We start from the raw sequence: 13,271 nt of genomic DNA, 5'->3' as shown, positions 1-13,271 counted from the left end.
TGGATTAGGCTGTACCAGCGTGTTCCCTCTCTGCTCACCACAAGCCAGTAGTGCCAATTTCCCTCCATGGCAGCTCCAGTGACAGCTGTTTACTTGGAAGCTCATGAATTTGATATACAGGTGCTAGCCACAAATTAATGGAATACTTTCCAGATGCAACATCTTTAAATATTCAAACAATAAGCCAAAAGCACTAAGCTGTCTTGGCCATTTTTTTTCTCTCATTTCTGGATGTCTCTCAGGGAAGATGTAAACACAATTCTTTGAGCCACTGACCAGAACGCTTCAGATGTCTGAAAGGCCAGCAGTGGCATGAGATGCTGGGTGGGAGATGGCTGGTGGTTTTTGTCACCTGGAAACAAACAACAATGGCCAAGAAAGAGCAAAATGAAGCGAAAGGAACCCTTGAAGCTGAGCCATAGGAGGTTGTCTCACCAGCCTGCTCTGGTGAGGGGCTGCATGTGCTAGCCTGGACCCTGAGCTCAGGGGAGCTGCACAAGCTCCAAGGAGTGGATTCTCAAAACATCTCCAGAGCCTCATCTGGAATAGCTCAAAGCAACAATAGCAGTCTGCTGAGGATGTTCAGTGGGCAGTGGGCCAGGACCACCAAAATGCCTCAAACCTCTCCTTGCCTAGAAATTCTTCTGTGCAGAGGAGTGGAGACGCAGCTCAGAAACGGAGACACGACCTGCCCAGGTGTGCCAGCTTTCAACAATGGCATCACTTCGTGACCTCAATTTGCATCCATAGCCACCCTAATGCTGAGGACTGGGACAAAAACAGCTTTGAGGGGAAAGATCAGCATTCAGAAGTGAGCAAAATTGCTTTGGGAGTGGTGAACATTGAGTGTTATCTTTTCTGCTGGAAGCTGACAACAGGTCAAGCTGAAAGCATTGGTGAAGAGGAATGGCTGTGCTGAAGCTGTGTGGTGATGATTTATACCACCGCAGGGCTGGGCCAGGAAGTGTAACTTAGTTTTTAGCCAACTTACATCACTTCTTCTTCCCTCCTTGCATTTTCTTTGGCATTTTATTCTTTGCATTTACTTATTTTCTTCCACTGAAATTTAACATGATCTGGACAGTTGAGATACCAGGATATGGATTTTCTATCCAATAGTTAAAGGGAGGAACTTTCTTACGTACTTTTATCTACTTAAAAATACCAACAAACATGGGCTGCGTGGCCATAGATTGGAGGAGGGCAGGGGAGAGCTCCAAGAAACTCTGTCTGAATTTGAAACCAGTTCAAGCCTGAAATGAGGCCTGTTTGAAGATTTCTCCTTTATTCCCTCCAATGCTGTTATTAATTAGAGAATGAATAGCCGTTACAGTTATCAGCAACTTCATGGAACTGAAAAATTCAAGTTCATTATCTTATGGGAGGAAAATAAACATCCTTTTACAAGGTTTTTAAAGCAACACCAAGTAATAATAAACCACCCCAAACTCCAGTCCACAGGCAGAATGGACATCTGCTAGAAAAATATGATTATTCCCCCACCCACCACCCTCAAATTTAGGGATTTGTGGAATATGGGCCTTGCCTAAAATTGCTTGGCAGAAATCCCCATCTTAAGTTCTTATTTAATGAAATCATGTGGTAGTAAATCAAACACAGAAACAGGAATAAGTAAATCCACCACATCCTTTGAAAACAGTATGGTTTGACTCCATCAGCTCAAGTTGCCTGGGCAAGGAATTATCTGTATATGTCAACCAAAAAGCAATCACCCAACAGTGACCCACCTTTTGTGTTCACCTCTGAACACCACGGGAAAGGTGGCAAATCAGCGTCAAACGCCGAGAGGGAAAGCAGGCAAAGAATGGAAGAACAACATCAACAAAATGTTACAAAAACCAGGAGGTTGTCATGATTTAGTACCTACTAAAGCTGACAGAAATCTTTGCCCAGATCCTGTCTCTGTGGTGCCCTTGGTGCACTCACGAGCTTCAGAGCCCGAGAGAGGCCGTGCAGACTTTGTCACCTGACAAATTCTTTATTTATTTATTATTATAAAGATTTATATCTTTATTTATCATTAATTTGGTCCTTACAGAAACCGTGTCTGTTGAACTGACAATATTTGCAATGACTGATCCCTACTAAGTTATGTTTCCATTTTCTGTCCTATCTTGCCTCTTTTCTTCCAGAATAGAGATAGTTGAATTTCAGTGCCCAAAAACTCTGTGGAAAAAGTAAGTTCAGTGAAATTTTCAACTTTTTTTGAAGGAAACTTAGATGCCACCTGGAAAGTCATGACAAAAAATACACTTTTCTTGCCAGCATTTGCCTTAGGGGTACGAAAATATGAATTTCATTCAGTGGTATGTCCAAGAAAGAAATTGCAGAAGAGAAATCATCAAATAACACGTACAAAGAGAGTGTTCTTGTTGAAAGCAGTTGAAAAATGCATTTTATCAGATGCTGCTAGGTGCCCATTTTCATCCCAATCCACTCGGATTGCTGTTCTACTCACGGCTGCCACTTGGAATTAATTTGGTCACTCAACCACATGTGGAATCGCTCATCTCTCCGGTTTTTAAAGTAACTTCCACGACAAAATACCCAAAATTTGGTATCTTACCTCATCTCCTGACATTGTCAACTTCTAATTTAAGGTTTTATTTTTATAACTTGGACATACTACAATCATGGTGTTGTGCCTGTCGGTGTGTCCTGGATCCATAATTGTTTTGGAGTTGTGATTCATGACTGTGAAATCCACGTGAAAGGAACTTCCCAGAAATCCCAGGATTTCTCAGAATCCCTGACTGAAGGCCATTTAAGAAGATATGACTCTGTAATTAACGTTTTCTGAGGGAGTTAAAAAATACAAACAGCCCAAATGTGGCATTTTTACAACCTTAATAAACCTAAAGGCAGCATTTACCAGGTACACATTTTAATGACAATAAAAAGGTCACCATGGAGGACTTCATTTGAACTTTAGTTTATATTTGAACTATTTTTTGTTTGAGCTGAAATTTTCCCTGTATTAAATTCACAACTCAGTTCTAAAAAAAACCTCAAAAAACCAAACATTCTGAAATTAGCAAATATTCAAGTATTTTAATTTTTTTCACTAAGAAATGTGCTTGCTTATTTAAATTTCAAATTCTGTTTGTTTCCAAAAGCTTTTTCTTTCACTAAAACGGTAAATTCCAAACATTTGGGGCTGAACAAGTGATGCTTTTTAATTGTAATTTTTTTCACTTTAATTCCATTTACTGAAAAAAACCAAAAATTGAGGAAAATTATTTGCTCCTGCACTGCCCCCCCTACAGAGGGTGCCCTGGCATTAACACGAGTTACTGTGCCCTGTCAGATACGATGCTCTGGGATTGGGACTCAGGCTTCACAAACTCCACTGACCTCATTTCAGAGCAAAGAGGAGATGAATTTGGATTGAGCTTTCTGAGCTGACTGACCTCCTCCTCCTCCTGTGGCAGCAGGAGCTGGTGCAGCCATCAGGGTGGAAGTGGGTCCCATGTAACCCTACTCAAGCTCCGGAGAACCACAAGCATTACGTTTTATGGCTCCTGCAGAATACTGGGGGATACTAATTTTACAGGTGCATTCTAGCAAACTGCAGTCCCTAATATCAGAATGCCATTAAAAATAATGCACTCCTTATGCCCAGGCAGTTAATTTAATATTAAATCAATAAAACATTTACTAGAGCTGGTCAGGGGCCTGCTTGCTGACAGCAGACTCAGCTCATGGCAACAAACGTCTCCTCACCCTTCGCAGACAGCTGCTGGTTTATTGTGGAAGACGTCTTTGGTCCTGACAAATAGCCTCCCTAAGCCCTAATGAGTGCAGAAATTTGAAACATTTGTGGGACATTTATTAGCAGGAAAATACACCAGCCTTTTGGGAGATTCGGATCGACAGCAGCAATCAGCTGTGGTCCGAGTCTAGTCCAGCATGTGCAGGGAACACAAAATTACTTTCTTGGCTACAGGGAAAGGGATTGGAGCTCTTTCCACTTGGTTTCATCTCTGGGATATGGAGACTATAGTGGAAGCTTTTCCCTGTGATGAATTTTCACTGGTAGAGTCATTTTACACTCCACCAGGTTCCCAACAAAATCCCAAGATGGCAGAGATCACTGGGATGGGATCCATCACATCCTATCTGCTGTTGAACATGAGTGAGTCACCTGGCACGGTCAACTTTCCCTCTCTGTGGCTGCTTCCAAATTAACTCAAGCACAAAAGACAGGATATTGCCAGCATGCCTGACAGGCAATGTGGTACAGTGACATTAAGAGGTAAAATTAGGAAACTCTTTTGTTCTTTTTTGGTTGGTTTTCAGCTTATTTTCATAAAAGAGTGGAGGTCAACTTTCTACTGAGAATCTGAGAAGCAAAGCAGAACTTTTAGACCAACTGCAAATGACACATCAAATCAGTGACAACAACAAAAAAAGATTAAAAAAAGGAAAAAACCAAAAAGTACCAAAATGGAAAGAACTGACCAAGCTCCCAGGGAGCAGCAATCTGGCACTTCTCTCTGAAGAATGAGCAGATATCTTCTACCCAAATGGTTTTGTGAGGAAAGCACAATTACATGAAAAATCCCTGCACAAGCTGTTTCTCGTCATTGTTCTCAGAAGGCTGGATGTGCCCTGAGCAGACAGAGCTCCAGGGACCCAGGGCCAAGATCCTTCACTCAAGAAAGCAGGGTTGGGACACTGATTTCCATCAGAGTGGCAGGAAGCACTGCCCCAAACCCACTCCCAGCAACTCGTCTTCAGCACTGAGGACACAGATACTGGGACGGCTGGTGGAGTCATCTGGGCCAGGCAGGTATCTGCCTGGAGGCCAAGGTGCTTCCTGTGCCTTCCCTGAACCCTAAGACCCTGGGATGAGCAGGGTATGCCCAGCTCTGACTTGTCCTAACCCCGCTGATGATGTTTGTGTGAGGAGTGGCCCCACCGCGCTCACGGAAACACTTCAGCTGTAACCCACAAAGCCAAGCCTGGCCAAATTAATATTCAACTCAATCCCTGGGAGCTTCCCTTGGACATCAGCATTCCAGTACATCTAATAGGATGAAAACAAATTTCATGCCATGAAAGCAGAAAACTGGGTGAGGTCTGGGAGCATAGTTAGGATGTGGTTTTCATAAACACTCAGTACTGGCTTAACTGCTCTGATTACAGTCCAGGGGTAAGAGAGTCCCACTGACTTCAACAGAAGAATTAGGGCAGAACCAAGTGGTTTTGAAAAATCCCACCCTTAGATTTATATAATGTAGAAAATAAGAATCACATGGCAGCCTTCAGAGGGGAAACTGGTCCGTTAAAATGCGTATCATTATTGTAGCCACCATTTTTAATTAGAGGATTTGTGGCACTGATAGATGCGGCACAATGGTGGCTGGGGAGAGCCAAATTTCATTGGGGAGACTCACAAGGATGTCACAAGGCAGTTGAAAGCAATGTGTCGATGATTCCCTTCATTTAAAAAGAAAGCATTTTTAAAAACCCAAACACATTTGTAGAGGAAAAGAACTTTACATTGAAAGGAAAACAAAATCTTCTATGCCCATCTAACAACCCATTTCTATGTTCTTGTGCTCTTCCTGATTTATGACAAAAACATCTCTGGAAACCAAACATACATCTTAATTCCACCTTACCTTTGGAATGAACTCTACAAAACTTGTACTGGAAAATACAGGCTAAAGCTTTTTGCACCAGTAGCCTTTGCTAGGGAGGTGCCAGTGTCGCTGCTGGCCACTGTGGTCCTGCTGGCATAGAGGTAGCAGGTGGGACATGGTGTGATGCAGAGCTGAAGGGGCAGGACTCACTGCTCCAATCTGGAACACGTTATTCACCTGCCCATATTGGAGAAGAGTAGGACAAAAATGTTATTTAAAGGCTGAAAACAGCGAGCTGTTCCCTGAGGCAGGGCTTTGGAGTACATAACCATTTTGTCAGGAGGCTGCCCCAGGAAGCAGAGAGTGAGGTGGTTTCCAAAGGGTCTGAACCCCCCTGGCTGAGGCTGGGGGTCACACAGAGACAAACACAGAGTCTCTGGTGTTTGTCCCCAGGTCTGTGGGGACCTGGTGTGCCCCTCAATGTGATCACGAATCAGGAATGACTCACAAAGAGCACAGACTCAGGGAAGCTCAAAGGGAGGAAGAGGACAACCAGGACATGATGGCACCTTGGCTGTGCAAGAGGAGATGCTCCTGGGGCACCAGCAGAACAAAAAGCAGGGACATTACACTATTTCAAGAATTTTCCATCACCATGGATAGAGGGAAATGGCCACTGACCTGTTCCTCTCTTACCCCAAGTGCTCCAGCTGAATGTGGAACCTCCTCATGTGTCTTGACTGGAAAGTGCTGTCACCTTAATCCCAACGCTGTCAGCAGAGCACTTATCAAGCTGATGGATCAGGCTGGGATAAAAACAGTGCCTGTGCTTTGGAGCACTGCAGTTAAGTCCTCCCATCGCTCCCTGCCGGTCTCTCTTGGCCCTGCCCTGCTCCCAGACACGCTGATTGTGTTTTGCTGGTGCCCAGCATCTGCTGGGCTCGCTGCTGCAGGCTCCTGTCTCCTAAACCCTCACCCACACCCTCCACACAGGGTCCTTGTCAGCAGAAATGTTCCATGGGTCAGGCTCAGCTGGTGACAGCTCTGCAAAGCCAGGTCTGGTCTCTGCTCCCACCGCTGCACAGGCACTGAGAGGGAAAGAAGTCACAGTGAACGAGCCATTAACGGTGCTGGGCACAGAGATTGGAACCCCAGGGGAGATGTTAGCACCCTGCCCAGGTTTAGGCTCCTCACTCACCTCCAAAGGCACAGTGGAGGTTTCTCAGCGCTGTTCTGAGGAGTCTGAGGCTCCTGGCACCCATGACCCAACCACGACCTTCATCTGCCACGTGAGATGCCACCCCAGAGGCTTTAGAGGAAAGGATGCTTTTATCAAACATTTTTGCCATAGCAGACACAAGGAGCTCTTGGCCAGGTCCCTCCACTCTTTCCCCCGCTTTATTTGCACAGATGTTTTTGCCAAGCCTTGTCATCAGCCTGGGAGGGGGCAGTTGAAAAAAAAGAAAAAAATAATAAAAATGACCGAACAAGTTGAAGAAATTGCAAACAGTAAATCTGGCGCTCGCTAGGCTGAGCCCAATAAGTTGCTGAGGTTGTACTCTTCAGATTCGGTTTTAGGCTCTTGTAAATTTTCAGTTATTTTTAACCCACCTTTCTGAGAGAGCCTAGGAATGAGAAAGTAATTGTTTCATCAACTCAGGCTATATAAATCTCCTTGGGGTTTATTATTTGCTGTTTCATTTTACTGGCACAAGAGCTCCTAGGAAAGTACAATAACCCACTCCTTGATTTACAACTTGGAAGCAGGCGCACGCTGAAAACCCGAGCACGGAGCACCTGAGGAAAAGTGCTCCAACTTAATTGAAAAGCTTCAGGAAACTGGAATTCCTCGCAGTGATACTGTCACATGCGTCAGCCACCAGATGTAACTCCAATTTTCTGCTTTCATAATAAGAATCCAATTGATATCCCCAGAAAAAAAAAACCCTGCAGCCAGAATAACAGCACATTTATCACGGGCAGGTTTAAACCCTACAGGAGAGCTGCCCTCAGAACAGGGGTTAGGGAAGTGCTGGGGGTGCTTTTTTCTTGTAAAAAAGCTTTTTTGTACACATACCTGTGCATACACAGGTATCTGGATCTCCAAATGCAGCCTAGGATGAGAAAAAGGATGTTGGCTCTGGAGAGGAAACACAGGGAATGGCATTTTTTGGGGCCGGATTAAGAGGTTTCCAGCTTAGGCAGGTTTCATACCATCTTCAGTAGGGTTTGCATTTTGTCGGGATGGGGTTTGTTGTGTAGTGTTTATACTGCAACACCACCCACCCACCCACCCAGCCTGAGATCTCTCTGGGATGCCGAGATGGAGCATCCCTGAAAACAAAACCACTTTTCCCCCCATCCTTACGAAGCAGGCTCTGGTGAGAACTCACCTCAGCCCATAGGCTCAGGGCTATCCAACATCCCCAGTGGGATTTAGCCATCCTCGTAAAGCTGGCATTACTTGTCTAATGCAAACATTCCCATGGAGATTTTACATACATTAGGTGAAAAAACCCCTTTGGTTGTTTTCTTACCAGTTCTAGGCAATGTCTGACTTTACTCAGGATGCAGTTGGTTTAAAGATCTTCATTTTCAAAAGGACAGCTCTGCCTCTGGATGAAGCACAAGTGCCCCTTTGCCCCGTTCTACAGCTGAAATGAGTTATTTCAGACAGAAACCACAAAATGCAATGAAATTAGTGACACTACTGGAATTTAAACTCTTTTGTATATTTCCACAGTCAACAATCTTAATATACTGCACTCACACATGCACACAAAAGTATATATATGTGTGTAATAAATATATAAAAGAGCATTATAATAATATGGTCACCTAAGCAGGATGTTTGTAATGCCAGTCCCTTCCACATCAGAGTAGGTTGTTCTGCTGCTCCCACCCTCCTCTCTGCATCTCGTCCAAGGCTGTTGCAAGCTGAGTTTTTTTATTAAAAAAACCCTAAACTGCCCAAATTGTCACAGTAGCAGTTTAATTAGGCCAGCTAACTTTTGTCCTGTCATCCTATTTAACAGTTTCATCTTCGTTAGCACCACATACGTTGTGTTAAGGAGTAATTCAGCTCAAATATAAGAGGTCAAATTATTTCTCAGGTTTGTCAGACTTCTGACATGGGCAGATTTATCCCAGCAAACCCACTCCAAAGCCACTTATGGATAATGCCACTGGCATAAAACGCTGCCTTGGAAATTGGCCCCCACTCAGCCCTGCCAGAGGAAGAGCAGGACAGGCTGCAAGCCTCCTTGGTGAGAGCCATCACCCTCCTGCTGGCTGCAGGGAGTTGGGAATGTCCCTTCTTACAGCTCCTGGATGACTAAATGCAACTTTGCAGTATGTTGGGAGAAGGTGCTTTTCAGTACTTTATGCAAAGTGTCCTTCTCCCTCTGGAAGAAATGAAATGAAACCCTCTGGTTTCATTTTTTAATCGATTGCCCAAATCTCACCAATGCTTGTTTTTTCATGAGATATGGAAGGATGTGTCTGGTAGGAATGACTGATCTCCAGGAGCAGACTAACAAGGCAATTCCATGGAGAAGTGGAGAGCACCCACAATGCTCTGCCCTCTGCAAGAAGAGCCATTCCAAGGAGTCAGTCCAAAGTACTCTCATATTAACCTGCCTCTGAAGTTTAGCTAAACTTCCTGATCACTTAGACTTTCCATTTATTTTTAGGGAACCATTTCCAGTAAGTGGTTCAAGATGGATTACAGTTTAACTGGAAGCTTGGGAATAAAAAGATAGTCACAGAAAAGCTGGGTTCAATTCTTGCCTCTGCCACAGACTTCCTGTATAAATCTGGACACGCTGCTCCGGGGGGGAATTCACCCACCTAACTCAAAACATCGAATTTCAATGGCTCTGTTAAAGAGCTCAGGCTTCCATTAGAGCCAGAGGAATGAGATGGGCTGGGGGTATCCAGAGCAATCCCAGGAGAACTCTACTCCCCAACTGGATAGGGAGCACAGGCTCCCAGTAAATCACCTCTGCCCTCCTGATGTCCTTGGGGCTCAGTTTCTCACCCAAGAAATATTTTCTGGATTAGTGACAGGAATAAAGTCATACCCAAACAGAGCTTGAGCTCAGGACAGATGTGGGAGATGCACCAGGCAAGACCAAAGTTTGGATTTAAAATTTTTCATTGGTGTCTGTGATTTATAAAATTTCAGATATTAAAAAAAATGTAAATATCGAAAGTATGTTTTTATAAATTTGCTTTGCCCCCCTTTATTTTTCTCTCTCCCAATGGTTATCCCTTGGATTTTGAGAACCAGAGCATCACTGCAAAAGTACTTCTGATAACATTGCTGAAAACACTGCCACAAAACTTCAGAGCTTCATGAGTAGGCCCACAAAACCAAACATCTTTCCTGTCAATGCTTTTGAAATTAAAAAAAGGAGAATGTGTATGCTACTGAATTAAATTTCTTCTGTTCTTGTTCTTCTCCAGACATACATTGTAAGGGCTTTTTTTTTTTGTTCACCTTGAGCTCCCTACATCTGTAGAGTGAAATTATTTGAGAACACTGAAATGCCTAAGAAAAGAGAGCAACACCACGGACCAGCATCCAATACACTGGGTAAGGAATTTCAAAATGTGAGGCTTCGTGTGTATCAGGTTCAGCTCTTAACAATAAACATGCTGAACATTCCTGGGGCATTTTTTTTTTTCCTGGGGATTGGTTTTGTTTTTTTTCTTTTAGGACTGTAAGTAAACTCTCCCTTCACAAAATGTCCCATTTGGGATTGATGCTGTATCAGTATCTGAAAATTGTGCTACTGAGCAGCTACTCAGAATCCTGCTGGTGATAAATTAAACCAGAGGAAACGGATCATTTCTACTATCAGGGTCACTGTTGTCAACTCCTAACAGGGCAATTGACTTGTCAAGTTGTCTCTGAAAGCCTGAGCTCGGATTTCATTGCCTTTCACATTTTTTTTTTTCAGAATTGTATACAAGGGGTCTCTGAGCCTGTCTTTCACCCGGCACTTCGGGAAATTCCAGGCACCAATCCTGCTCATAAATTGCAGAGGAACAGTCTCAGCATGAGGCTCTCCTACTGGAGCAGCTCTGTGGAAATATTAAATACAAGAAAAGATCCAATAGGGATGTGCATGGGAACAGATGGGGATTTGCTTGTGTGTCATTATCAGACACGAGCAAGAAGTTAAATGGTGAAAGGTCACTTGGAAAAGCCACGGGACACCTCCAACAGCACAAGGAGAAGAAAAAGAAAGCTGTGGCATAGAGGATCACACAGTATTATTATGAATAACAACTAAATCCACCTGCTAGAGACCCACCAATAACATTTCCTAGTTGCATTTTTACATCTTGGGTAACAAACTGATAAATAACTATGGTAGTTAAAAAGCAAAAAGAGACCAGTTCTGTATCACATTCATTCAGCAGGAAAGAAATCTTCTGTTTTAAGCAAATTCCAGGCTAAGGAAATAGGTACAGCAGGAAAAGCATCTTGTTTTAGTATCACAGAGAGTAATGTGAGAAAGCAGAGGCAAAGCCATTTCAAGTGCTTTGCCATAATGTTTGGGTCATGCTGCTACCCAAATTAGAGTTTCAGTTTTCCAATAATGCTCTGGAGTAATGCAGAATCTCAAGTGATTACTTAAGGGAAATGTCACTATTATAAAAAATGCTCTTGTTCCAAACCCAAAATTGGTCAGTGGTCAACTAAAAAATTTCTTTTGTTGTTAGATTTCTTTTGGTGGTGGTAACGCTGCTGCTGCAACTAAATTGTAAGGGTTCTATTATGATGATTAACATCCATGGTCTTATTACTGATTAAATAAATAGTTCAACTTTTTTTTCTCCCCAGAACTAAGCCACATCAATTTTTCCATGGAAGACCTCAATTTCAAAGCAAATCATTCCTGGAGGAAAAATGTTCTGCTGAAAAACAGTGACCAACTCTTATAATTATGGTTGAAAATCCAAACACACCCAGAGGTACCATAAACCCTTGTTGTCTTTGGGATGTCTGAGCTCCTCTGGCATCTTCATATCCAGCCACGGCACCTCGAACGGAGGAGGTGAAGCAAGAATATGTGTTGGGGGTTTCTCTGCTTGGCCCTGTGAGAATTCCTCTTCCCTCCAGCCCCAAAAAGCCTGCTTTCCCTCCCAATTCCATGCTCTTTACCACCTCACCCCCAGTTTACCCTCTTGTCATTTCCTCTTGCCCTCTTCCCGCCGTATCACATTTCCAGTTCAGAATCTGTAGATCCACAATTGTTTAAAAAGCAGCTCAAACTTCCAACTTATAAACATCGCTTCCTCTGTCTCCTGAATTTATTTTAATAGCTGATATTTGAGCCCAGGGGATTGTTTTAACTAACACTGTATAGTCAGAAGGAATCACTTTCCTCCAGGCTACCTCTGGGTCAACAGCATAAGGCAAGACCCCCTCACATTTCATTACCCAGGGATCAGATCCCCTTTCCCAATCCATCACTCTGAAGCTCATTCCTCCTATTGCTCTCAGATTTGCCTGCATGATTCATGCGGTGCCAAATCAACAGTATATTTGCTTTTTTCTCAGTTCATTGTTTTTATTTGCTTACATGTTCCCTGTCATAGTTCAACTCATAAATCAAGGCTGGTTTATTTTTTACAAACCCGTTGAAAGTTTGAGCCAGTTTCCACTGTTATGAAAGACTCCCAATACTACACGTCCTCGAACAGGTGGAAAATGTCTGTGGAGGCTGTTTGGATGGGAACGATTTTCTAACTTAAAGACAAAGTAGTGTTTATTTATGGCTTAATCTCATTCCAAAACAAAGTAACAGTTCCCTGCACCGAATTATCTCCTTGTGATGCTATCCCACTCCCATATGGCTTTATTATTTAAATAAAAAATGTAATATTGAAACAACTTCTAGCTATTAAAGTCGTGTAACTGATGACAGCAAAACAATGTTCCTGAGATATTTTAACAGACCATTTTCCCTTAAGACAAGAACTAAGTGTTTGTCCTAACTAAATTTGTCATTAAAAAAGCAAGCAAACATCCCAAACACACTCTCCCCCTCCAATGCTTTTATTTAACCTTTACTTTTTTAGGCTCAGATAAAGAGTTGTTGATTTCTCAGGTTATCAGTGGAACACAAACACGCTTTTCCTGGTGATCTAGACACGGAGAAAAAGGGACTGCAAAGAGCCCCCCAGAGCTGAGTTCTGTGCACATTCAGGAGACTCACCTACCCCACCAGGTACAACAGAGAGGAATTGCCTCTGAAGGTCCATCCCGCCTCAATCCCACTCACCAGCTTGGAGGGCAATTGGCTGCTGTGAGTGACAGCTCCACCCCTACCTTGGCAATTTTGTGTGCTGTGGAAGTTAAGAAATAAATTAGAATAATTGAAATGTTTCATTTCTGTAACATTTCCTTTGGATTTGAACACACAACCATTTTCCAATATTTTTATTACAGTGAGAATTAATGTTTTATACACCATACTGTTTTAGATAGGAAAGCCATAAGAAATGCAGGAAAATTTTGTTTGACAATTATGAGCTTTGCTACCTTGCTTTTTCTTCAGATGAAAAGTCGACCAAAACTGATCTTTTCCTTGTAAGATACTTCAGATTTGACACATCAGCATTTTCCAACCACAGCACACTTTGAAA

The 13,271-nt window shown here is 43.0% G+C and overlaps 2 protein-coding genes across 3 annotated transcripts in view; one reads left to right on the top strand and one right to left on the bottom strand.

The window, feature by feature from the left end:
• The window catches only part of LOC111926451 (uncharacterized), a 64,502-nt gene extending 52,876 nt beyond the window's left edge, over positions 1-11,626 (top strand). For both annotated transcript variants that reach the window (XM_086873921.1, XM_086873929.1), the window contains 2 exons: positions 10,077-10,206; positions 11,464-11,626. Coding sequence is in view for 1 of the 2 variants with exons in the window: in XM_086873929.1 (XP_086730055.1) it covers positions 10,077-10,089 (13 nt within the window). In the remaining variant the exon portion in view is untranslated. The remainder of the gene's footprint in view (positions 1-10,076; positions 10,207-11,463) is intronic.
• Positions 1-13,271, bottom strand: part of LOC147655168 (uncharacterized) — an 85,622-nt gene that overhangs the window by 35,819 nt on the left and 36,532 nt on the right. Inside the window, exons 2-6 of the transcript XR_015281969.1 lie at positions 8,147-8,263; positions 7,687-7,749; positions 6,808-6,918; positions 6,306-6,697; positions 5,649-5,846 (exon numbers count right to left, since the gene is read on the bottom strand). The gene's annotated coding sequence lies outside the window, so the exon portion shown is untranslated. The remainder of the gene's footprint in view (positions 1-5,648; positions 5,847-6,305; positions 6,698-6,807; positions 6,919-7,686; positions 7,750-8,146; positions 8,264-13,271) is intronic.

This window comes from Cyanistes caeruleus, chromosome 2 (assembly GCF_971803275.1).
Source record: "Cyanistes caeruleus chromosome 2, bCyaCae1.hap1.1, whole genome shotgun sequence".
Classification (NCBI taxonomy): Eukaryota; Metazoa; Chordata; class Aves; order Passeriformes; family Paridae; genus Cyanistes; species Cyanistes caeruleus.
Note: the sequence above shows the minus strand (reverse complement) of the source record. Positions and strands in the feature narration are given on the sequence as shown.